Source organism: Rhinoderma darwinii, chromosome 12 (assembly GCF_050947455.1).
Source record: "Rhinoderma darwinii isolate aRhiDar2 chromosome 12, aRhiDar2.hap1, whole genome shotgun sequence".
NCBI classification, from domain to species: Eukaryota; Metazoa; Chordata; class Amphibia; order Anura; family Rhinodermatidae; genus Rhinoderma; species Rhinoderma darwinii.
Window position 1 is genome coordinate 24,813,931 of NC_134698.1, and position 26,137 is coordinate 24,840,067.

At 44.9% G+C, this 26,137-nt stretch overlaps 1 protein-coding gene across 3 annotated transcripts; it reads right to left on the reverse strand.

The window, feature by feature from the left end:
* Positions 1 to 20,344: 20,344 nt before the first annotated feature.
* LOC142664751 (mitotic checkpoint serine/threonine-protein kinase BUB1 beta-like) lies at positions 20,345 to 25,773 on the reverse strand. 3 transcript variants are annotated; one of them, XM_075844051.1, is made up of 4 exons: positions 25,709 to 25,773; positions 22,952 to 23,097; positions 21,553 to 21,612; positions 20,345 to 20,594 (listed from the first exon to the last, which is right to left on the reverse strand). In XM_075844051.1, the coding sequence occupies exons 1-4, from the start codon at positions 25,736 to 25,738 to the stop codon at positions 20,432 to 20,434; spliced, it is 399 nt and encodes a 132-aa protein (XP_075700166.1). In that variant the 5' UTR covers positions 25,739 to 25,773; the 3' UTR covers positions 20,345 to 20,431. The 3 variants fall into 3 exon arrangements, with proteins under 3 accessions (XP_075700166.1, XP_075700169.1, XP_075700167.1); XM_075844054.1 differs by lacking the exon at positions 25,709 to 25,773 and adding an exon at positions 25,380 to 25,519 and having other exon boundaries at positions 22,952 to 23,094; XM_075844052.1 differs by lacking the exon at positions 25,709 to 25,773 and adding an exon at positions 25,380 to 25,519.
* Between the last annotated feature and the right edge of the window lie 364 nt (positions 25,774 to 26,137).

The window sequence follows — 26,137 nt, forward strand, 5'->3', positions numbered from 1 at the left end:
CTGGGCTATACACAGGGCTGGGATATACACAGGGGGGCTATATCTACAGGGGTGGGCTATACACAGGGGAGCTATATCTACAGAGGGGGGCTATATACAGGGGTGGGCTATACACAGGGGGGCTATATCTACAGGGGTGGGCTATACACAGGGGGGCTATATACAGGGGTGGGCTATATACAGGGGTGGGCTATATACAGGGGGAATATATCTACAGGGCTGGGCTATATCTACAGGGCTGGGCTATATCTACAGGGGGGCTATATACTGGGCTGGGCTATCTATGGAGCACCATATACAGGGGTGGGCTATATCTACAGGGGGCTATATACTATATAGCCCACCCCTGTATATGGTGCTCTATAGACAGCCCACTCCAGTATATAGCCCCCCTGTAGATATAGTCCCCCTGTATATAGCCCAGCCCTGTAGATATAGTCCCCCTGTATATAGCCCACCCCCTGTAGATATAGTCCCCCTGTATATAGCCCACCCCCTGTAGATATAGTCCCCCTGTATATAGCCCAGCCCTGTAGATATAGTCCCCCTGTATATAGCCCAGCCCTGTAGATATTGTCCCCCTGTATATAGCCCAGCCCTGTAGATATAGTACCCCTGTAGATAGACACCCCCCGTAGATAAAGTCCCCTGTGTAGACAAAGTCCCCCCCCCCCCACAGATACAGCCACACTTCTATTACAATTAAAAAAAAAAAAAAAACATTTCAAACTCACCTTATTCCCGCTCCCACGCCGTCCGGCAGCCATGGAGATCTGCTCTCTCCTGCACAGGTCTCCAGGGGGTTGAACGCAGCGTTTATGAAAGGCGCTGATTGGCTGGGCAGGATGACTTTCCCTGTCAGTCAGTCAGCGCCTTTCATCGACGGAAGCGTCACTGGTACAAAAGGACACCAGTTTTCCACCCGTATTTATGGGCACGTTTTCGCTTCAAAATTGCACTAATCGGCAGCCCCTTCTCTCTAGCAGTGCAGGGTAGAGAGAAGGGGCAGCCCTTTCCATAGTAAAAGTAAAAGAAATTCATACTTACCCGGCCGTTGTCTTGGTGACACGTCCCTCTTTCGACATGCAGCCCGACCTCCCTGGATGACGCGGCAGACCATGTGACCGCTGCAGCCTGTAATTGGCTTGTGATTGGCTGCAGCGGTCACATGAGCTGAATCGTCATCCCGGGAGGCCGGACTGCAGGAAGAAGCAGGGAGTTCTGGGTAAGTATGACCGTCTATTTTTTTTACAGGTTGATCTATATTGGGATCGGAAGTCACTGTCCAGGGTGCTGAAACAGTTACTGCCGAATGTTTAACTCTTTCAGCACTCTGGACAGTGACTATCCCCTGACGTCACCTGACGTCACACGTAATTACGGAAGCCCCATAGACTTCTATGGGCCTGCCCGTGCCGTTATTACGGCCTGAAATAGGACATGTTCTATATTTTTCAATGGCCCGGGCACCTTCCCGTACGCATACCCGTGGCCAATAGAAGTCTATGGGCCCGTAATTATGGGCCGTAATTACGGGCCATAATTGAAGGCTTTTTTATGTTCGTGTGCATGGGGCCTATGGGAAAATATTGAAATTCAACATCAGGAAGAATGGCAGCCAGTAGAACCAAGTGACTATGGGGATTCCAGGAGAGCTAGAAGCTCCATACATATAAATAACATATCTATATATAGCAGGTGGGTATTACCCCTAGGTAGTCACTCAGGTTATTTTTCAGATCACAACTGGATATCTGCTTTTACCATATTGATCTAGAATGAGATGCGGTGAAACCAAACCTTTTTCTATTGATTACATGAATCCTTACATATGATAAAGGGCTTTTCAGACCTTCATATTACAGCTCCATGTGGGGTCAGACGCCGATCAGCCAGAACATTAAAACCACCTGCCGAATATTGTGTAATTCCTCTCATACTGCCAAAGCATGTCATGCATGGACACCAAAAATACATCTGAAGGCGTCCTGTAGTATCTGGCAGCAAGACGTAAGATACACTATATGGACAAAAGTATTGGGACACACCTCTTATTAATTAAATTCAAATCGGTCCCATTGCTACAAGTGTATAAAATCCAGCACTCGCCATGGAGTCGTCTTTACAGACATTTGTGATAGAACGGGTCGTTGTAAAGAGATCACTGAATCCCAGCGCGGTCCCGCAATAGGACGTCAGCGATGTAACAAGTCAGTTCATGAAATTTCATCCGTCCAAGTTATTCCACCATCACCTGTGAGTGATATTATTGTAAAGTGGAAGCTTATAGGAACCACAGCAAATCAGCCACGAAGTGGGGACCACGTAATGTTACAGAGCCGAGGGCTGAGGCACATAGTGCATGAAAGTCACCAACGCTCTGCTGACTCAATAACTGCAGAGCTCCAAACCTCCTCTGGCATTAATATCCACACAAAAACTGCCCCGGGAGCTTCATGGCACGGGGGCCGAGCAGCTGCATGCCAGTCTTACATCACCAAGCACAACACCAAGCGTCAGATCGAGTGGTGTAAAGCCGCCGCCACTGGACTCTGGAGAAGAGGAAACCTGTTCTGTGGAGTGATGGATCACGATTCTCTATCTGGAGTCTGATGGACGAGTCTGGGTTTGGTTAATGCCAGGAGAACGTTACCCGCCTGACCGCATTGTGCCAGCTGTAATGTTTGGTGGAGGAGGATAATGATATAGGGTTGTTTTTCAGGTGTCGGCCTCTTCGTTCCTGTGAAGCGAAATCTTAATCCTTCAGCACACAAGACATTTATGACAATTGTAGCTTCCAACTTTGTTGGAAAAGATTATTAAAGAGAAGGCTTAAGGCCCCAGGCATTTTGCATCTACAGGCTCCTATGTCCCATACAAATTTACTTCTTTTTTTTCTGCAGAGTTTACTAAAGGAACCTTCTATAGACTGTAACCCTGGGTGGTCCGCTAATTTATTGCAGACCCAAATCAGGCCACTTTAAAAGCCCCTTTAAATTGTACCTCTAGTTATACTGACTCATGTACTGACTGTAGGTGACCGTGGGTAGTTTAAGCAGCTGGATATCCAGGGGATACATTTACAAAGGGGGCTGTTTTGTTGAATTACCCTTAAAGGGGTTGTCCACTACCAGACAGATTATCCAATGGATAGGTCATCAGTATATGATCTGTGGGGGTCTGACACCCAGACCCCGCACCGATCAGCTGCTACGGCTGCCTGCGGGCACCGGACGTCCATGCCGGAAGCAGATGGCTCCGGTCACGAAATAGCGGCAGATTCAAGTGAATAGGAGCAGAGCTGCAGCTCGGCCACTATGCAATGTATGGAGCCAACTGCTTCCAGCCCCATACATTGCATACTGTGCAATGACATCTGATGCCTGCATGCAGCCGGAGCAGCTGATCGGTCTGGGGCCCGGGTGTCAGACCCCCACAGATCATATACTGATGACCGGTAGTGGACAACCCCTTTAATGTGATTAAATTCTAGCTGCCTAAAGTCACCACTAGAGGGAGCATATTTTGCACTTATTTATTTGGAGGTGTATACATTTGTATATGGTAAGACCCTAGTGGTGGCTGAAGAATTGCATTATTGACCTCTAGAACTATATGTATGGAGCTCTGTATCAAAAAAAACAAAGCTGCATCCTCTATAAAAATATTTTATTTAATAATTCTTTATAGAAGTTTGATGCCCTAAAAATTAAATGTTTAAAGCTAAAACTAGAACTAATAAATATTAGGATTATAATAAATATGCGGATATTTTGAGTTTAAAGGCTATGTACACCTTTACCACTATTTTTTGTACTGTCCCAAAGCATCTAAAATGTAAAATTAAGCAACTTTGCAAATAGTCCTGATTAAGAATGTCGTTTTATGTCAGGCCTGTGTCTCCATGGTAACAGACTACAAGTAAACACTATGTAGTCTGATCTTGCAGCTATGCTATCTAACATCTGTCCCCAACCTATTGCTAACCTACCACAGGTAACTTTTTTTTATTCATTACGGGGGAAAAAAGGGCAAGCTGTCTCTATAGGACCACCTATAGGTACCTTCCCAGAGCTGCTTTAAAGGAATCTCACTCAATTGTGCTGTCTACAATAGGGTGACTCTAGTTTGGCTATTAACCCAAATCTTGTTTCAAGTCTCTAGAAACTTTCGGGCATTAGGTTACAGAATAGTCACCTATAGGTGGCACTAGACAGACAGTTTTCCTCCTTCTGGAGTACCGTCATTTTGTATACATTTTCCCAGGTAACATTGCCTTTAAGACTCCCTGCCAGCAAGTAGAATCAGTACTTTCCAAGAGAAAAAAAAGGAGAAGACTCAAAGTTATGTTTATAAATTGTAATTTATTTCCTACCATTATTACCCTATAATTACTAATATAATATTACTAGGATTATATTACTGCTATCATTATTACCCTAACACTATGAGATCCCTATTCCTAAAGCTGTTGATCCAGAAGAAGGCGAAAACCCTGGACACATTCGGCCAATTTATGCCACAAGGGGAAAATTCCTTCTTGATCCCGGGAAAAGGCGATCAGTTCGAGAACCCTGGATCAAACTCGCTGCTAAATATTATAGTTTACTTTATTTTATAGTTAATTTACCTAAATATGTTATTATTATATTAATTTGTTATTATTAGATTATTATTATTATTATTATTATTATTATTGTGATATTTCTATTGCACATTTTTAATAAGACTATACTATAATTATTTTTTTAATGAGTTTATTCTATTTTTTATATAATCTTATTACTACTATATAACTACTAATATTACTAACATTTTTATTGTTATTTTCTTATTTATATTTATTATATCCCTATTCCTAAAGCTGTTGATCCAGAAGAAGGCGAAAAACCCTGGACAATTTGAGCCAATTCATGTCACAGGGGGAAAATTCCTTCTTGACCCCGGGAAAAGGCGATCAGTCCGAGAACCCTGGATCAAAGCTGCTAATTCCTATTACAGTTTACTAATTATTATAGGTAATTAACCTAAATTATAATGAAATTACATTTAATTCTTATATTGTTAGTATTACTTTGGTGTTGTTAATAATAATATAATGATACTACTATTGCTATCACTAATATCTAAGTCCCTATTCCTAAAGCTGTTGATCCAGAAGAAGGCGAAATCCCTGGGCACATTCAGCCAATTCGTGTCACAGGGGGAAAATTCCTTCTTGACCCCGGGAAAAGGCGATCAGTCCGAGAACCCTGGATCAAAGCTGCTGCTATTATTATATAATTATTTTTGTTATTACTCTCTTATTATTATACTATTTCTAATATTACTACACTCTTGCTACCAATATTAATATGACTGACCTTTTTAATCTAACAATTATTAATATTATTATTGTCATATTATTAATATTACTGTCGTTGCTGTTGATGTAATAACAGTTAAGATGTTTCCATACAAGTCTTCATCTTCTCATTGGTCTGAGGAGGATGGTCCAGATGATGTTCCTCTTCCCTCTGATGTTCTTCATCATATCACGGAGGAAGGAATGCTGGCGGTTTTTCTTTCTTCTTCCTGTCTGACACTGAATTCTTCTCATCGCCATGCTGACTTCTTCCTTGGTTTCTTCTTGCTCTTTAACCGTTTTCTCTACCTCCTCCTCCTCTTTCTCTTCAACCACACTCTCTTCTTCCTCATCCTCGTTGTCTGATTTCTCATCAACCTCCATGTCTTCCACTTCATTGTCTTCCTCCTCCTTGTCTTCCTCCTCCTTGTCTTCCTCCTCCTTGTCTTCCTCCTCATGGTCTTCGTGCACTTGCTCCTCCTTGCGCTCTTCTGCCTCTCCTTCCTCCTTCTTGACCTCCTCTTCCTTCAGATCCTCACACAGATGGCTTGATGTAGGTTTGGGCTCTTCTTCATCCCACGGCCATGGCAGATATTTCCTCTGAGCTTCGCGGTTCGTTGGCATGAGGCGCTAAGAAGATAAAATATTCAGTCAATTGTCTATTGAAACGTTCCAATAACATTTTTCCATCTATAGAAAGAATATGGACAAATCTGTTATAGAGAGAACATAATAACCAGTATGATCACTGACCTCCATCTTGAAGATTGGGGATGGTAAGAATTTCGTGCAGTAGATGAGGCGCTGTAGATCTCTCTCCTCCGTGGTGCTGGGGTAAGCTGAAGAGAGAAAACAACCAGATAATGGGATCAGTCATAACATAACATAACAAAAATATTCCTTTAATCTGTCATCAATGGGACATGAAAGGTGCTTTATTTTAAAATATTCTGGATTATTGGACGGGCATAGAAAAGTATAGAAATCTTAGTTTCAATCTTCAATTTCCTTACTGGATCTCTCTCTTCAGTCTTCCACATTATAGTACAGTTTTGTGCTAAATTACCAAATTTTCGGGATTATCAGATACAAAGGAATTTTACTGTATTTTGAGATCATCTATCAATCACTTTCTTGTGGTAAAGTCTAATTATTAAAAAAAACTCACTTATGAAGGGTCCAAGTCCAAAAGCGGATTCCTGCTGCCGATAGATGTCCTAAAGAGAAGAGAATCCAGTAAGTGACCTCTTATCCCTCCTCAGGAATGGACAGTAGGACAAGTAGTCAGTTTTACAAATGAGCAGCCGGTGATTTGTGGAATTGTTACCTGTCCGGGGCTCTTACTCAATAAGCCGCTACTTGTCTGAGTGGACAGCCGGCCACATGGACCTCTCCTGCTGGATCCAAGTCTCCTGCTACATGTCCATCACAGGGAAGGAAAAAACAGGACAATGAAGCCACTGACCTCCAGAGATCTGCTGCCCGCTGCCATCCTGTACCCGTCCTGAACTGTAGAATGCAAATCACAATCTGAAACACAAAAAAGAGATGTATTCCCCGATCTGATAAAGACCCAAAATCCTGCAACTTTCCATACGTATTAATAGTGAATGTCCAAAAATATATATATTTTTTTAAATCTAAAAAGATCCAAAATTCTGAGTTGAATAATTAACTGTTCGGGACGCCAATTGCATACGGTACCTTCAAGTTTGTGGCCTGTGATTGGTGCCTCAGGTCACATGATCTATAACCCATAAGGAATAACAGTGCACAAGTACAGACCATGCAGAGCCATAATCTGGGCAGTGCAGCGCTTGGCGGTCCTATAGCTCCCATAGATCTTGTATGAGGTGTCAGTGTGCGGCTGTATCTCTTCTTACAATCTGTGATACTGTCTGCTGAGCTGTGTATCTAATCCTATCATGTTTGATACTTCCTTCTGAGCCACTGTATCTACTCCTATCATGTGTGATACTGTCTGCTGAGCTGTGTATCTAATCCAATCATGTGTGATACTGTCTGCTGAGCCACTGTATCTAATCCTATCATGTGTGATACTGTCTGCTCAGCCACTGTATCTAATCCTATCATGTGTGATACTGTCTGCTGAGCCACTGTATCTAATCCTATCATGTGTGATACTGTCTGCTGGGCCCTATCTCTAATCCTATCATGTGTGATACTGTCTGCTGAGTCATTGTATCTAATCCTATCATGTGAGATACTGTCTGCTGAGTCATTGTATCTAATCCTATCATGTGTGATACTGTCTGCTGAGTCATTGTATCTAATCCTATCATGTGTGATACTGTCTGCTGAGTCATTGTATCTAATCCTATCATGTGTGATACTGTCTGATTTATCTCTCACAAAGGCGTCAGAGTGTGGAGCAGGATGAAGACCATGACAATGTCCCCGACAGGAGACGAAGACGTGGTCAAGTTCCACCGCGCCGTAGGTTGCAGCAAGAAGGAGCGGACAGAAGCCGGTCCCCATTACGACCTGAGCCAATAGAACAGTCTGAAACGACAAGTGGCCATCGTATTAATAGTGAGACCGAGCTCAGAATTCCTGGAGAATTCCAGCCTGGGTCTACTCCATCAGCTACTCAGGAGAGATCCGAAAGGCTGGAGGAACCAACACAAGACCCCAGCACCAGTGAGCCGCTACCAAACCTGCAGCCGTCCAGAGAAGGAATCAGATCTCCTCAGCAAACATCTAACAGGCTGGTGGAGCCAACACCAAGCACCAGTCAGCTGCTTCCCAACCAACAGTCGACAACAGAGACCACAGACAGCAGACCTGTGCAGAGAAGACAACGTCGGCGAGGCAGGAGAGGCAGGCAGATTGATAGACTCCCATCTCGAACCTTTACTGAAAACGAAGACATCCAGTCCTGCACTATATGCCTAGAGGACTATGAGATTGGAGAGCAAGTCACCGTTCTGCCATGTTCTCACATATTCCATCTGCCTTGTATTGCACATTGGATCCCGACAAATCCACGCTGTCCCTTGTGCCGCGTCCATGCCTTTCAAAGAAAGAGGAGGAGAGAAGTACCAACAGCTGTGGTACAGAAGAAACACCAGCAGTACAGGTATGATCACTGACATCTATAGTATTTTTGTGAAATCATGGCTGGAGCTTCGGCACCAGTATATTGCTGAGTGATTATCGTCTGGTCTGATTATTTTTTGTTTTGTCTACAGTACCACCTAGTCTTCTTCATCATCTTCACCTTGGACGCCAGAATCTAAATCTGCACAGAGACCTAATAATAAAATATCCCTGATGCCGTTTCCCAGAATCCATTTATGTGATACTGGCATTTCCCTTCGGGGATTAATAAAGTTATCTTATCTTATTTTATGCCTGGGACTCCCTTCTATCTTGGATATTTCATATTCCATCTCGGTTGGATTGGCGTTTCGACTACTACTACGTTTTGGCCTAAGACTTACATTACGCCTTAAAACTGGTGAGAATGGTGGCGTTCCCATGTTTACATAGGAGCAATGTAGGCCCCAAGATTACAATATTTAGGGTGATTGATATAAATTGTAAAAATAAAAAGCACAGAAAAGTTACTCTTTTTTTAGGGTATGTTCACAAAAGAAGTGCAAGTCACTTCTTGGGCCGCTTTTGGAGCCGTTTTTCCTAGACAATATTAAAAACAGCTCCAAAAACGGCCGTAAAAACGCTGAAAACCTTGAAAACAGCTCTGTATTTTCAGATATTTTTGAGTTTGCGTGTGAACATACCCTAATTTCCATCAATGTACAAATGAATAGAAATTAATTACTAACATATACACCATCCAGACATAACATTAAAACCACCTGCCTTGTGTAGTCCTCCTCGTGCTGCCATAATAGCTCTGACCCGTTGGGACATGGATTTCAGAAGATCTTTAACCCCTTAGTGACCACTAATACGCCTTTTTACGTCGGTCACTAATGGGCTTTAGGCTAGGCTGACGCCTTTTCACGTCAGCCTAGTCTAAGTCCTGCACGGGTCTCCCGTGCAGGCAGGAGCCGGGGCTCTGCTGTCTAATGACAGCTGAGCTCCTGCTCCAATGCCCGCGATCGAAGTTTACTTCGATCGCGGCCGTTTAACCCGTTAAATGCCGCCGTCAATAGCGACCGCGGCATTTAACTTTGTTTACAGAGGGAGTACGCTCCCTCTGTCACCCATCGGCGGCCCGCGAATGAAATCGCGGGTCTCCGATGGGGTGTCATGGCAGCCGGGGGCCTGATAAAAGCCCCCAGGTCTGCCCTGGACATATGCCTGTTAGGACGCGCCGGAGGCACGTCCTAACAGATTGCCTGTCAGATTTACACTGACAGGCAATAATGCTCTTGTATACGAAGTATACCAGAGCATTATAGCAGCGATCGGAATATCGCACAGTAAAGTCCCCTAGTGGGACTAATAAAATAAGTAATCAAAGTGAAATAAAGATTATTAATAAAAAGTACAGTAAAAAAATAAATAAAATCATTTTTTTCCATAAAAAGTGGTTTTATTTAGTAAAAGTGTAAAAAAAAAAAAAAAGTACACATATGTGGTATCGCCGCGACCGTAATGACTCCATTAATAATGTAAATATGTAATTTAAACCGCAAAGTGAACAGCGTAAAAAAAAAACCGCAAAAAACCATGGCGAAATTGCATTTTTTTTCCATTGCCCCCCAAAAAAGTCATAATAAAAATGAATCAATAAGTCCCATGCACCCCAAAACAGTACCATTCAAAACTACGTCTTGTCCTGCAGAAAACAAGCCCAAAAAATCACTACATTGATGGAAAAATAAAAAAATTACGGCTCTTGGAAAGCGACGATGCAAAAGCAAATAATTTTAGTTCAAAAGTGTTTTTATTGTGCAAAAGTCGTAAAACATAAAAAAACCTCTACATATGTGGTATCGCCGTAATCGTACCGACCCATAGAATAAAGGTAACAAGTTATTTACGTCGCACAGTGAACGGCGTCAATTTAAAAACGCATAGAACAATGGCGGAATTTCAGTTTTTTTTTATAATCCCCCCCAAAAGGGTTAATAAAAGTTAATATAAAAATTATATCTACCCAAAAATGGTGCTATTAAAAAGCACAACTAATCCCGCAAAAAACAAGTCCTCAAACAGCTATGTAGACGAAAAAATAAAAACGTTATAGCTCTTTGAATGCGACTATAGAAAAACGAATAAAATAGCTTGGTCATTAGGGCCTAAAATGGGCTGGTCACTAAGGGGTTAAAAGTGTCCTGTGGTATCTGGCACCAAGACGTTAGCAGATCCTTTAACCCCTTCCTGCTCCTTGACGTTCTATTCCATCATGTTACTGCAACAGGAGGCCTAACAATGGCCTCCGGGTTTGTCATCTACGGAAGCCTAGTTTGTCCTGCCTTAGGTTTGCTGTCAGTGAGTAACTGACAGCACTTTTACACTGGACTACGCATGTAGTGCAGTGTATTAGAATAGCGATCAGGGATTCCTGACTTCAAGTCACCTAGTGAGACAAAAAAAAAAACAGTTGTATAAAAAACCTTTTTTCAATATTAAATCCTTTATTTAAAAAAACAAATTGTTAATTAATAACTATTTTGTGTGGTATAAACATATGCCTTACACCACATTTTCTGTAATTTTTTCTGTTTTTCACTGAATGTATCAACCAAATTTTACCACTAACATAAAGTTCAATGTGTCACCAGAAAACAGTCTCAGAATCACTTGGATAAATAAAGGCATTCCAAAGTTATTACCACATAAAGTGACACATGTCAGAATAGACAAATGGGCTCTGATCCTTAAGGCCCAACCTAGGCTTCGTCATTAAGGGGTTAAGTCCTGTAAGTTGTGAGTAGGGGTCTATATGGATTGGATTTGTTTTTCCAGCACATCTCACAGATGATCGATTGAATTAAGAATATGGAGGCCAGGTCAACACCTTGAACTCTTTGTCATGTTCCTCACATCAGTCCTGAACGATTTTTGCAGTGTGGCGGGGGCATTATCCTGCTGTAAGACAGCACTGGCATTAGAGAATACCTTTACCATGAAGAGGTGGATTTGTCTGTAGCAATGTTTAGATAGGTGGTCTGTGTCAAAAAACAGTATGGGAATACCAAAATAACCACCTTAAGTTCCCCATAGAAAATGGTGCCATAATCTGTCAAATCAGATTAAATTCTAGTGTTGGGTCCCAGTGACTCCAACTGAGGGGCTTGCATTTAAAAAAAAAAAAACATTATTCGTTTTTAGCATTGGATAAAGCAAAGGAGAAACAACAGGAACCTCTCAGAGGAACCTCTCAGAGAGCGGCGCTGTGCTCCGTATACTGCAGGAGCAGTAGTACAGCGAGTACATAGAGTACAGCGGGGCCGATCACATGACGAAGAGTCGTGTCGTCACCAAAGAAGACTGTACAACTAGACTTCCGGTTCCTCATCAGCGCTATAAAAATCTATGAAAATCTCAGAAACAGCACCAAGGGGGACGGGAATGTATATTAGCGAGTTTACTCACATGTAGCATCTATGGCCGCGGGCCGTCGGTTCCACTCACCTCCTGACGCCCACAGCCATGGATCTGTGAGCGCTGGTCCCCATCTCACTTCCGCTCCGGTCCGCCAGGGTGACGACGAATGGAAGACGGCATTTAACACCCGTGACGGGCACTACGAATACGTAGTGATGCCCTTCGGACTGTGTAACGCTCCTGCAGTGTTTCAGGAACTCGTTAATGATATCTTCCGAGATCTCCTCTATATCTGTGTTGTTGTTTATCTCGATGATATTTTGATTTTCTCCCCAGATCCGACGACTCATCGGAGGCATGTCCGTCAAGTTCTACTACGATTAAGGGAGAAACATTTATACGCCAAGCTGGAGTAGTGCGTCTTTGAGAGGAGTTCTCTGCACTTCCTGGGCTACATCATATAGGATCAAGGTCTCAAGATGGATCCTGAGAAAGTGAGAGCTGTCCTGGAGTGGCCACGTCCTCAAGGTCTGAGGTCCATACAGCGTTTCCTGGGATTTGCCAATTTCTACCGGCAGTTTATCTCAAACGTCTCATCACTGACATCTCCTATTTCCACCCTTACCAAGAACGGTGTGAACGCCAAGGTGTGGACCCCAGAGGCAGAGTCCACATTTTTTAGTCTCAAAAAAGCCTTTACTTCTGCCTCAATCCTCTATAATCCTGACTTATATATACAGTTTTCTTTGGAGGTGGACGCCTCTTATGTTGGTGCAGGCGCACTTCTGTTCCAGAGGAGCCCCAAAGGAAAGGCAGTAGTATGTGGCTACTACTCGAGACTTTTTTCTTCTGCAGAGCGCATTTACTCTGTTGGGGATCAGGAGCTACTGGCCATCAAATTGGCTCTGGAGAAGTGGAGACATCTGCTGGAGGGCGCAGCTCACCACATCCTAATCTACACCGACCACATGAACCTCACCTACCTTCAGTCCGCTCAACAACTAAATCCCTTTCAAGCCAGGTGGCCGCTGTTCTTCACCCGTTTACAATTTGTGCTCCACTATGTCCCGCTGACAAGAATGTGAGGGCCGATGCCCTGTCCAGGTCATTTGAAACGGATGACACGGTGGAGTCTCTTCAAACTATCATAGACCCGTCCTGCATTATCACTGCCAATCCTTTGCAGGTTAGAGACATCCCTCCGGGGAGGACTTTTGTTCGATGAGCAGGCAGGAGAAGAATTCTCCGATGGGGACACAGTTCTAAACTGGCTGGGCACCCTGGTGTTCGTAAAACCCGAGACCTGATTGCTCGTCACTTTTGGTGGCCCATGCTGCCCAAGGATGTTGTGGACTTTGTCTCTTCTTGCACGGTGTGTGCTTCTAACAAGGTTACTAACTCCAAGCCTGCCGGCCTCCATCAACCTGTGCCTATACCCAATGCCACCTTGCAGCACATTGTGATGGACTTTGTCACTGACCTTCCTCCCTCAGCAGGATGCAACACTGTCTGGGTGGTGGTGGACCGGTTCTCGAAGATGGCACAATTTATCCCGCTGACCGGCCTACCTTCTGTTCCCCGAATGGCGAATCTCTTCATCCAGCACATCTACCGCTTGCATGGCTTGCCCTTCACATTGTGTCCGATCGGGGGTTTCAGTTTACCTCGAGGTTCTGGAGGGCTCTCTGTAAACTCCTGGATGTGATATTGGACTTTTCCACAGTCTATCACCCCCAGTCCAATGGACAAGTCGAGAGGATCAACCAGATCATGGAGAATTATCTCCGTCACTTCATTTCCTTACAGCATGATAACTGGGTACAACTTCTTCCATGGGCCGAGTTCTCGTACAACAACCACACAAGCGAGTCCACCACTTCCACTCCGTTTTACATTGTATACGGTCAACATCCTAGAGTCCCTCTTCCAGTGTCTACTACTTCTCAGATACCCGCTGCTGACTCTGCATTTGGGGACTTCCTGTAAATCTGGCAACAGACCCGGGCATGAAGCGAAAAGCGGATACAAGAAGAGAGCCGCCGCAGTATCTTCCAGGTACCAAAGTCTCGCTGTCCTCATGGAACATTCGTTTGAGGGTGCCTTCATACAAGTTTGCTCCCAGGTTTCTCGGTCCTTTTGAGATTCGGCAACAGATTAACCATGTCTCCTATAAACTGCGGCTGCCTCCTACCTTCAGAATCCCCAACTCCTTTCATGTGTCCCTCCTGAAACCAGTGGTCCTGAACTGCTACAGCAAGACTTCCTGTTCCACAACTGCTCCCAGCAGTTCTTCTGATGTGTTCGAGGTGAGGGAGATCCTGGACTGCAAGAGGGTAGGAGGAAGGACTTTCTATTTGGTAGACTGGAGCGGGTTTGGTCCTGAGGAGAGGTCCTGGGAGCCGGAGGAGAACCTTGATGCCTCTGCTCTTGTTAAGAAGTTCCTCTCTCGCTCTAGTCCCAAGAAGAGGGGGCGTAAGAGGGGGGGATACTGTAGCGTCCAGGGCCATCGGGTCCACTCACCTGACGCCCGCAGCCATGGATCTGAATCTGGATCCCAGGAGACGCCAGCGCTCACTTCTGCTACGATCTGCTCTGTCCCGTAGGGTGCGCGCGCACGCTCGTGCCCTCTCTTAAAGGGCCAGTGCACGCACATGTAGGAAATCACCATCATCAACACACATGATTTCCTGGACTATAAGAAGGGCCCAACCCATCTGATCCTTGCCTGAGCATTGTTAGTATACCCCAAGTCTGTCTTTCAAATGGTCCCTTACTGTTTCCCGTTCCAGTTGTTACCCGTGCCCTGTTACCCGTTCCTGTATCCCGTACTGTGTTCTTGTTCCTGTGCCTACTAGTTGGAGTCGTGTCTACTGCACCTGTGTCATCCGCCACGTCCTGTGTTACCTACCTCCATCCGTGCCAGAGCTGCGGCCACTGTCTGGACTATCCTGGTACCCTTGTGCGGGACTTTTCTATTTCTGGGGTTCCCTGTTATTTTGCCAGCTGCCTCGCTGCTATGGCGGTGCGGCCTGGTGGGTCCACATACCCACAAACTGTGACATCACATAATGCAGTGAGAACACTGCTAATAATTTTTAGTCCCCGCATAAACCCTTTAAGATGCATTGTGTACAAGCAGTGAATCCACCGCACCTGGCCACGTTTTAACCTCCTTATTCTCTCTCCTCCTCTTCTAGGTGTTGGTCCTGAGCCTGGTACTTGGAACCACCATGATTTGCTTAGTGACCCGTATATACTAATGTCTGGGGACTGGTAGGTCATTCTATTTTATCCAAATACTAGATGTATACTGTGATAATACATCACCTGTAGTGTTACTGTCAAATCTTCCCCCTGTACATGGACATAACTATAGCCCTAGTAGCCATAGAAGCTGCTATGGGGCTCTGATGCTGAGGGGGGCACCTTTGGTTGCCAAAACGTCATTAGTTTTTGTAAGGGAAGATCTGCTTTATTGCAGCATAACCCTTCCACGACAACCAACGTGTATATATACGGTGTAGGCCAGGAGGGAAGTATGGAGTGGGGTCACGGACTGAGCTCACTCCATAATTTGCTGGTGTTGGTTGTATGTTACAACTGACAGTTCACTGCGACGAGCGAAATCGTAGATTACTACGATCCCACTCGTTTAACCCCTTAGATGCTGAGGTCAATAGTAACTGCGGTAACTAAGCCATTAGAAAGATGGGGGTGGCCATCTCTGACGGCCCATTGCCCCCCTGCGATTGTGGGGTGCCAATGGTCGTCATTGCAGCTTGGAGGACTAATGTAGGCCCTCAGGTCTGCATCTTTGCACCCCTGGCAAGGCTTAATAAGAGCAAGTAAAGAACACGATCAGGGGCGTAACTAGGAAAGACTGGGACCCATAGCAAACTTTTGACTGGGGCCCCCCCTCTCCTGGGTGTCACACAACCCCCCCCTCTTGTAGATAGTGCCTTTTTTACAGCCCCCCCTGTAGATAACGCCATACAGCCCCCCCTTTGTAGATAGCGCCATACATCCCCCTGTAGAGAACGCCATACAGCCCCCCTGTAGATAATGCCATACAGCCCCCTTTAGATAACGCCATACAGCCCCCCTGCAGAAAACGCCATACAGCCCCCCTGTAGGGAACGCCATACAGCCCCCTTTGTAGAGAACGCCATACAGCCCCCCCCTGTAGAGAACGCCATACAGCCCCCCTGTAGGGAACGCCATACAGCTCCCCCCCTGTAGGGAACGCCATACAGCCACCCCCCCCCCTGTAGGGAACGCCATACAGCGTTCCCCCCCCCCTGTAGGGAACGCCATACAGCGTCCCCCCTCCCAAAAAAATGCGACCTACAGTGTGTCCTACAAAATACATGTATCCCCTCTCCACAGGATCTCCACAGGATAGGGGATACAAGAGTGATCGCTGACAGCGATAGGGAGAACGGGGGACTGAAAGTCCCCTGAACTTCTCCATGAAAAACCTTTGACTTCCGGCGTCTGCGCAGCTCAATAAAAATGAAAGGAGCGCTGGTCACGCATGCGCACAAGCGCGACCGGCGCTCCATTTATTTCTACGGAGCTGCCGACACAGAACCCGGAAGTCCGAGGTTTGTGATGGAGAACTTCAGCGGACTTTCAGTCCCCCGTTCTCCCTATCAATTCCAGCGATAACACATGTATCCCCTATCCTGTGGATAGGGGATACATGTCTTTTGCTCTATTTTGCGCCTTCAGGACCAGACACCGTTTAGCCCTTTTTAGCACGTGTTCGTTAAATGGCTATAACTTTTTTATTTGTTTTTGCGAACGACGTGATTTTTGCGATGTTTTTTCCATAGACAATGCAGGTTTAATTTTTATCGTTTTTATACACACCTTTTTTGCTATTTTAGAATTTTTATTCATAAAGTTTGAAAATAATAGTAAAAAAATAAGCTTTTTTACATTTCAGCTATTTTTTTTTTGGTAATAACATAGTTTTACCCTAAAATAGACCTTTTATTTGTGATCGTCATTGTCTACCGTAAATTTTAATATATTACATGTCTATATTAGGTTAATTGGGTCAGCGCTAGCGTTACAGCAATGATGGGCGGGGGGAACTGTTTTTTTTTTTGGGTGGGTATTTTATGTGTATTTATTATTTACATTTTTTTTGCACTTTACTTTATTATTTTTTTATTACTATGGTCTGTCCCCCAATGGTCAAAGAAGACCTTTGGGGAACTTTACATATTTTTTTTCTTTCTTTTACACCATGTTTTTCCACTGTAACTGGAGCTGCACAGCAGCCCCAGTTACAGGGGAAATCAGCCCTCTCATAGTGACGATTGTCACTAATAGGGCTGTGCTCGGTCTAGTAAGACCCAGCAGCAGTCTGCCACTAACGGCACCCGGCGATCATGTGACCAGTCACATGATCACCGGGAGGAATAGAGACAGCGGCGCTGCTGCTGTCTCTATTCCTGTACACAGCACGCATTCAGCGCTGTGTACAAGTGATCAGAGAAGACAGAAGGAGCGAAAGCTGCTTCTATCCTCTCCTCAGGGTCCCCGGCAGTCACTGACAGCCGGAGACCCGACATTCAGCTGCCCGATCGCGCGGGCAGCAAGTTAAAACCCGAGCCGTAGAAAGTCTATGGCTCGGGTTTTAAGGACCCTGACCGCTGGCCGTAAAAATACAGCCAGCGGTCGGGAACCAGTTAATGGCAGAGCGGGGAGATACCTCCCTGCTCTGCCGTAGTGTTCAGTGGCGTCCCGCTGTAGCAGCCACAGCGGCTGCTAGCGGAGCCTCCGGCCATGGTGGGGGACCGTGCCGGCGGGCGACACGGGCCCCCTCATGCCGCGGGCCCCGTAGCAGCCACTACTGCTGCTACGGCGGTAGTTACGCCACTGGCCTCTGGCTTCATACTCTTCTGCCCAGGTGATATAGAGTTGTGCGTGTAGAGTACCAATACCTTGGCTGTGTAACTAGCTGTACAAGTCTACAGGCTCTGTACAAAAACGTGTATATATTATATATTTTATGAGAAGGATGTAAAATCTTGTACATTAGGTTTACGTTTACTACACCCATCATCTCAGGTTTACAAGTATAAATGAAATTTTACAGCCTGATGTCCGACAAAAGTTAACATTGAAGGGGTTATCGGACTTCAATAATAAAAAAAACTGCATTAGACTAAAAAATACTCACATGTTCCTCACGAGTAGTTTTCTGTGAAAGTTTCTGCAAATAATGGTAATTCCCACTGGGCCATTGTTTACATTCCCTGTTACTCTGAATTAGGTGGTCCCTCAGTTTCCCATGATTCCCCATCATCTGCTATTCCCTCCCCCGTCTGAGTTTTCACCGACCCCTGCCGTTTTGTAAATATCCCTTCCTCTGCTGGCTTTTCATCTGAGCACAAACTTTATTTGCCTGCATCCTAAAGGCTACTCCTCCTGTGACTTCTTGTGGACGATGCGTCACATGACCTGTGACATTCGCATAAGGGAGCGTTCCTGAAAGAGCCACAGAAGACACAAGAGAAAGGACATATCGTTCTAGGGGCGGATAGAAGAGGAAGTGTCACGTTAACAGTGATTTTTCGTTTTCTCGGTGCACTCTGAAAAAAATTTTTTTTTTCCTATCCTCCGTTATTTAGATATTGGTGGCATTATATTTGGCACCCGATTTTTAAATAACCCCCTGAACTGTCAATTGGGTGTGTAATTGGCAAGGGGGCGTGTAACATCGCTGTGACACTGTCCAATCAGCTACGGACAGTGCCATAGCAAGAGCTGGAGAGAGGAGTGTGCGAGCGCACGCACGCAGCTCCGTGCTAAGCACACTCGCTCACGGCAGACAAGAGATCAGTCTTGTCGTTTGTCTGGCGAGAACTTTAAGAGAGAGTGTGAAAGTGTGCATGCACGCACACATGTACGCGCGCTCTATCCTCACTCCAGCTCTTGCTGTGGCACGGTCCGTAGCGGCAACGTTACACGCCCCCTTGCCAAATACACGCCCCATTGACCATTCAGGGGGTTATTTAAATATAAATGGTACCAATATCTAAATAACAGAGGAGGAAAGGAAAAAAATGTAAAGTGCCCCAGGGTTTGCGCACCCCTTCCCATTACATGCTGCACCTGTATGGGCAGGTGACAGGTTCTCTTTACGTCAGGAGCTTACCCAGGGCTAGAGTACTTATTTGGGCAATGTCACTTGCACAAAACCGCTCTGTGCAGTGGCTCTCTGCTCTGGCTCCTAGTGGAGGGGCCTGACCGGGAGTCCCATCTCAATGACATCCATATGCCCGAATAAACACGGAATTCTGATCTAGGCTTTCAATTAAAGGCTTTGGACACCTTTGCAATGAAATTTTATAATTGATTTGCTTCCTAGATAAAAAATTAAACAACTCTCAAAAGAGTCCGTTAAAAACCCTACCATTTTGCTGCTGTAGAGTCTGTTTAACTCCTTTACATAGCTGGTTGTCCTGCTGCTTATTCATGTATTTTATTCATTTGTATAGCGCCAACTTATTCTACAGTGTTGTATATAGTAATCACTCACATCGGTCCCGGTCCTCATTGGAGCTTACAATCTACATTCCAAATAAGCCTAATGATTTTGAAGTGTGGGAGGAAACGGGAGTGCCTGGAGGAAACCCACGCAAACACGGGAAGAACATACAAACTCCATGCAAATGTTGTCCTTGGTCGGATTCAAACCTATAAACCCAGCGCAGTAAGGCAAAAGTTATTGCGGACGGGTGCTGACACCTGCTTTCTTTGCTCTACACCCTCACTTTTCTTAGTGTTAGATATAACAGTAGGGAGGAGGAGGAGAAGAAGGTTGTACATGGCAGATCAGAGTGTAGAGAGTGAGGAAAGTATCCAGGAAGGGCAGATCACACAGGCTGTTCGTATAGGGTGAAAATAAAGAGCACACATGGCAGTCTGCAGGGAGTGAAGCACACAGGCTGTAAATCAGTATATAAAAGAACCCACGGCAGAGTCTGCTGGGGAAGGTAGGGGGAAAATCAACCTCCTCAGCATCAGTGCTGGTCAGCACAAGGGAGAAGAGATCCCTCATGAGCTGTAGAAAGAGAAAGCAGTACAGAAATGAACCTGTGCTGATACATGAGATAGTGAATGCTGCAGCATCCTGGAATCAGACCTCAACATCCAGCATGTAATCCTGGGAGGGACATGAAAAAAAAAAAAAAAAGTGAATATCAGGGGTGTGAAAGTGAATGAAGGATTGAGGATTACAGCTTGCAACTTTTTATTTTTATTTTTATTTAACTCCAGGTAACCACTAACCTGTAAAAATATAATATATTTTTTTTTACATAAAAGGTGTCTGTATTCTATTAGGCTATATTCACACATTAGGAATTCGTGAAACAGCATCTGTTTTCGGTTTTGCTTTGCTGGTGTGTGTGTGTGTGTGGGGGGGGGGGGTCTTTTTTATAGAACAAAGAAAAACTGATATGCTTAAAAAGGGATGGAAATTGATGTGCATCCATGTTAATTCACTGTAATTTAATCCAATTGCACATATGCCGTTAAATGGATTACATGGTGTCAACATAGCCTTACAAAGAAAATGAGAAATTATTTTGCTGAACTTACAAACTTGAGGCAAATATTGAGATAGCGCAGATCTCCATAATACTTCTGCTCTTGGTGGAATATCCTGACCGCTCTCTCTAGCAGTGGAGACAAGTTGCTCTCTTTACCTCCCTGGGGATATGCTTGTTCTGCCCATTTTATATACCTACAACATAGAATAAGTTCAAGTATGAGAACGGTTTTTAACAATCCGATAGCTAGCACAGGGATTGCACAGGATCATAAAAACATGGCGGCTTTCTTCCAAAAAACACTGCTAGAGCCGCCCACAGGTTGTGTGTGGTACTGCAGCTCAGCGCCATGTTGAGCAGCCATGATTTCCTTATCCTGTACAACCACTTTAAAATGAAAACCTCTATGAATAAAATAAAAAAAATGATAGAGTTATACTAGTGGGCACAATGACCTCCACTAAACACCCAAAGTGCCAATAAGAGGGACTGAAAAGCAAGAACTTCCTGGTTATGTGATCACATGATCCCTCTTAGCCAGTCAGCAGTTAAGAAAAGGATCATATGATGGAGTTTGAGAAGTCCTGCTCACATGGGTTTAGGGTAATGGTTTCCACTTTCTCGGCATAAAACAGATGCATAAAACCTTTTCCAGGTCACTCATCTATGAAGTCTTCTAAAAAAAAATAAAAAAAATGGCACTTTTCTGGAGCTCCGTCCTACCCATTCACAAATCAAAGGTTTAAAGATTATGACATTCTTGACAGAAAAAGCAGTCCCCACAGAGGGGCCACAATATTCTCAAATAAGGACAGCAATGTAATGATTATGCTTTACAGGATTTCATCCCCCATGGCTGCTCCACCAAGTCATGCTGTAAACCCCCTCCTTTATCCTTCTTCCATAATCCCCATATGCTTAGTAATGACTCTTGTAACTCGACCTCATACAAATAAGTGCAATATGACGGTCAATGAAAACAACTTTCTTTTAGGTGATTTTTTTTCTGTAAAATTGAAATGAAACAAAATAAAAACTTCTCTCCATACAAGCACCCCATCTATCCTGTGCTCACTTACAATGCACCAACAAACTATTAGCCAACCTAAATATCATTACTGTTATAGAAGAGTCCATCAACAATTGACATACCGGTCCCAAACATCCAAAGGATCATCTCCAGTGTAAAAGTGAAGTTCCAATTCAAAGGCCCTTAAAAAAAAAAAGAACTAAATGAATAAAGAACCAAAACATTATCCCTCCATGTTTTGGCAATACAAATATTGGTTACACATCTCAGCTTTTTTAGGCGCTTATTTCATGTCACTATAGATCCTTCATCCACTGATCCCCCTATATAATCATATACTACAAAGACGTGGAGGATCTCGTTGTAAGACGGCTTCAGATGGAAACAATTTTTTTTTTGTTGCATTTGTGACCATTTTAGTTTTGTTAGTAAATTTTTAAACGGAGGAGCCCATGGCACCTAAGCACATGGCCGAGGAACATTCTGGTGAATAGGCACTTACAGCTCCCGCACATGTTGCATAAATGCTGCAGAAATTGACCCGCGGCGCAGATTCTCAATTTGCAGCATTTCAACTTATCTTGCGTAAAACGCTGCAGACTTTCGGTACGGAGATTCTACAGGAGCTCTAAGGCGGAGGTCTCCAACCGGTGACACTACAGCCGTTGTGGGACTACAAGGCCTTACATGTCACTCAGAGCACGTGGGTAAGTCACATGCGGACTTGAGTATGTTCACACTAGTGTCAGGGATCATTACCATGTATATTGTTTGCAAAAATATTATCCTCACACATATGTATATACATTTCAGTTCTTTGTGTAATATACTGATATATATATAACAAGTTCTTTGTTCATGACGGACACACCTATGGAAGACACCGCCCCCTGGAATGCAAGAAGAGTGTACAGAAGAACTTGCAGCTGAGAAGCCGGTGGGGGCTTGGGCACTCCCACATCCCTAGGGAGGGAGCATGTGTCTTTTCCTGTGTTTCTTTGTTCTGAATAAAGTTAGTTCGCTTCCTGTCCTATCTGAGGAAAGCTGTGTACCAACATCTCTTTGGCTGGTTTACTTCTTTCCAGGCATGCCTTCAGCTTTCAATTTACAGAGGTGGTTATTCGGTGTGGAATAACAGGGAGAAGGAAGCTACCCTGAAATTCGGACTTGACACTAGTATCATGGCTTACATTTTATGTGAACGATGATGGAAATGATGAATCCGTTTTGCAAAGGATCCGGATAGATCCAATTAACTCACGATGGGTCCATCAGATTTTACGGTTTACTATGCTATCCGGGTTGTCACGGAGAACAGGAAAATAAATTATTGAAGTGTGAACATAGCCTAACTCATGTTATTTTACCCTCCCCAGAACATACATATTTATTGCCAGTGGAGAAGTAACTGGAGGAACGGTTTGTAACATGCTGATACAATATACAGGTGTATACATGGTAATGACTCCTCCTTGGACTCTCCTGATGTAGTAGTTATTGTCTGTTTAGTGAATTACTCACTGTTTCCTTTGCAGGATGGCATTATGGTTGGCATGGACTTGCTGGGAGAGAACCTCCTGCAGAGTCGACATATCCCTCCCATGTCGAAGAGGTTGAACATTTTCCTTACTGAGTTCCCACTCATCTCCGTCCTGTGCCATACTCTGCTGTACAAACGGATACAAAATATTGTAAAGATAACAGGTATATCAGCAATGACCAATATCTTCCCTATGATACATCTGCATCGGAGGCATCATTCAGGGCCGCTGTCGCAGATTCCGTAAAATTTGACAGGGAAAACGGTGCAGCATGCTGCACTATATTCTCCTATCAAAAAAAGACACCTTGGCGGAACTCACTGTAAGTCAATGGGGTCTGTCAGGCATGTTGGTATTTGCGGTGTGACGGATCCTGAACGCTTTGAAAACCGAAACACCAACGCAGATGTTTACAAAGACTAAAGCTGAGAAGCTCGCTGTGAAATACTGGGGATGAGCATGTATTACATGATGGCCCATAGATTTTAGTGGCCACTGAGTAACACTAAATTTCTTCAGCTAATTTTAGTATCCCCATGGTCACGTGGCTGCACCTATTCCTTTCATTTGTACACATAACTGAATGACTATAGGAGAAAGAGAAAGAGAGAGAGGGGGGGGGAGAAAGAGAGAGAGGGGGGGAGGAGAAAGAGAGAGGAGAGAGAGAGAGAGAGGGGGAGGAGAGAGAGAGAGAGAGAGGGGGAGGAGAGAGAGAGAGAGAGAGGGGGGAGGAGAGAGAGAGAGGGGGGGGGGAGACAGAGAGAGAGAGGGAGAGAGAGAGAGAGAGAGGGGGAGGGAGAGAGAGAGAGGGGGGAGAGAGAGGGGAGGAGAGAGAGAGGGGGGGAGAGAGAGAGGGGGGGAGGAGAGAGAGAGAGAGAGGGTGGGAGGAGAGAGAGAGGGAGAGATAGAGAGAGAGGGGGGAGGAGAGAGAGGGAGAGAGAGAGAGAGGGAGAGAGAGAGAGGGAGAGAGAGGGAGAGAGAAGATTGCGCCTGTCGAGGGAGACTGTCCGCTACGGGAGAGAGGTAAGGTGTTAGCTCATTGGTCCAGTGTCCATGTGCAGAATACCAAGGAACTGATATCCAATGAACTGAAATTAATTCATCTCTGTAGACGGCTGTGAATGCAATGGCCCCACACGTAGCAATTGTGTGTCAGTTGTGATTTTTTTTTGGGGATGTTTGTGGAGTTTGAAACGGAAGCTGTGGTTTCACTTTCAATTTCCGTTGCGGGGTTCACCCGATGGAAACCACAGACGGAACCCCGGAACAGAAAGCGAACGGTGATGTGAACAGGCCCTTACATTGACACCAGTGATAAAGAACCATCCATTACACATCCATTTTTTTGAATAGAGAAATTACGGCACGTTTTTATGGGCCCATGGACTTCTATTGGCCACGTGTACCTCCCCGTATGCTTACGGGAAGGTGCCGGGCCGTTGAAAAATTATAGAACATGTCCTATTTCAGGCCGTAATTACGGCACGGGCAGCCCATAGGAGTCTATGGGGCTCCCGTAATTACGGGTGACTACGTGTGTGCACCCGTAATTACAGGAGCGTTGCTAGGCGACAACAGTAAATAGTCACTGTCCAGGGTGCTGAAAGCGTTAAACGATCGGCAGTAACTCTCAGCACCCGGGACAGAAACTACCGATCAAATATAGATAAAGCTGTAAAAAAAAAAAAAAAAAAAAAAAGACATTCATATTTACCCAGAACTCCCTGCTTCTTCCTCAAGTCCGGCCTCCTGGGATGACGTTACAGCCAATCACAGGCCAATCACTGGTTGCAGCGGTCACATGGACTGCCGCGTCATCCAGGGAGGTCGGGCTGGATGTGAAGAGAGGGGTTATGAATTTCTTTTACTTTTATTACCGTAAGGGCTGTCCCTTCTCTCTATTCTGCACTGATAGAGAGAAGGGGCTGCCGATTAGCGCAGCGCAATTTTGCAGAGAAAACGTGCCCGGAAATACGGGTGCAATACGGGTCGCATACGTGTGACCAAGGACCCGTATTTACGGGTGGACAAAAATACGTTCGTGTGCATGGGGCCTAAGAGATTATACAACGAAAGTGTGAATTTAGCCTTACATTTTAGGCCAGTCTGCTGGGGACGTGCAGATGCAACGGTTATAAATGTTGTAGATTAGAAAAAATGTGCTACAGCCAAAGCTGTGCCCATGACCCCGCGCCTCCGCGAATAAAATAAGCCTGTTCTTAAAAATGCACATGTGCCCATCGCAGAGATAAGGATATACACACATATATACCACACACGGTGTATACCCTCCACAACGCCCCTCCCCAAAGTCACTGTCTCCCAAGATCAGCCCGTTGGTAGAGAATTGAAAGGCAATTATACATTATATACACTCCGTTGTATAAGTACTGATAACACCTACTCACATATTGCTTATAAACCCTCCCCCCAGGTTACAGTGCACATAATCTACGACATGGAGGGCAAACTGTGGCAGCGCCGCTACAGGGTCCAGCGGGGGGCGGCGCACACCACGAGCTGCCCTCCATCACTAGCGATATATTCCACCGGCACATCACGTCACTCACCGCCCGTGCAGTTATTTCCGCAACTCAAGGAGTCTACGCCGCTACACAAACCAGATTTGAAATAAAGTAACTGTTGTCTGATTGGTCTACTAGGAGACCTGTCACGTGACGCGCCTGCCCACCGCAGCGTCTTCTCGAGTACCTTGAGATGATTTGCTAAAACATACCACGTGATTGTAAAGGAAGCACAAAAGCATCTTGGGAGATGTAGTCTTTCGTTTAGCTGTTCGGCGGCGCGCGCTGCTCCATGGAGTTCCCTGGAGAGGAATAATTATGTCAGTTTTCCTGTAGGATGAAATAATTCCTTCATATTTTACACTTTTATGCATGGGCCCGACCTTTAGTAATGGAAGCAGCCGAATGGTTTAGCTAATTTGGTGGTGCATTTTAGGTACACTGAGCATGTGACTACAGCCAACGCTGGAAAACGACTTCCAAGACCGTGTGGCCTAAATAATACGGCGCGGCCCCATGCACACGTCCGTATTTTTCATCCGTTATTACGGACCCATTCATTTCAATGGCCTATGGACACCTTTGCATATTTTTAGGGATGGGTGTCCATGCCCCATGGCGGATCATCATAGGGTGTTTTG

Bases quoted from the DNA above. Each gene is read 5' to 3' on its own strand.
- LOC142664751 (XM_075844051.1), bottom strand. From the start codon at position 25,738: ATGCTTTTGTGCTTCCTTTACAATCACGTG. The intron at 21,613-22,951 runs GTGAGTAATTCA...TTTTTTTTTAAG, and splicing joins GCCATCCTGCAAAGGAAACA to GGCCTTTGAATTGGAACTTC. The intron at 20,595-21,552 runs GTATGTCAATTG...TCTATGTTGTAG, and splicing joins CCTTTGGATGTTTGGGACCG to GTATATAAAATGGGCAGAAC.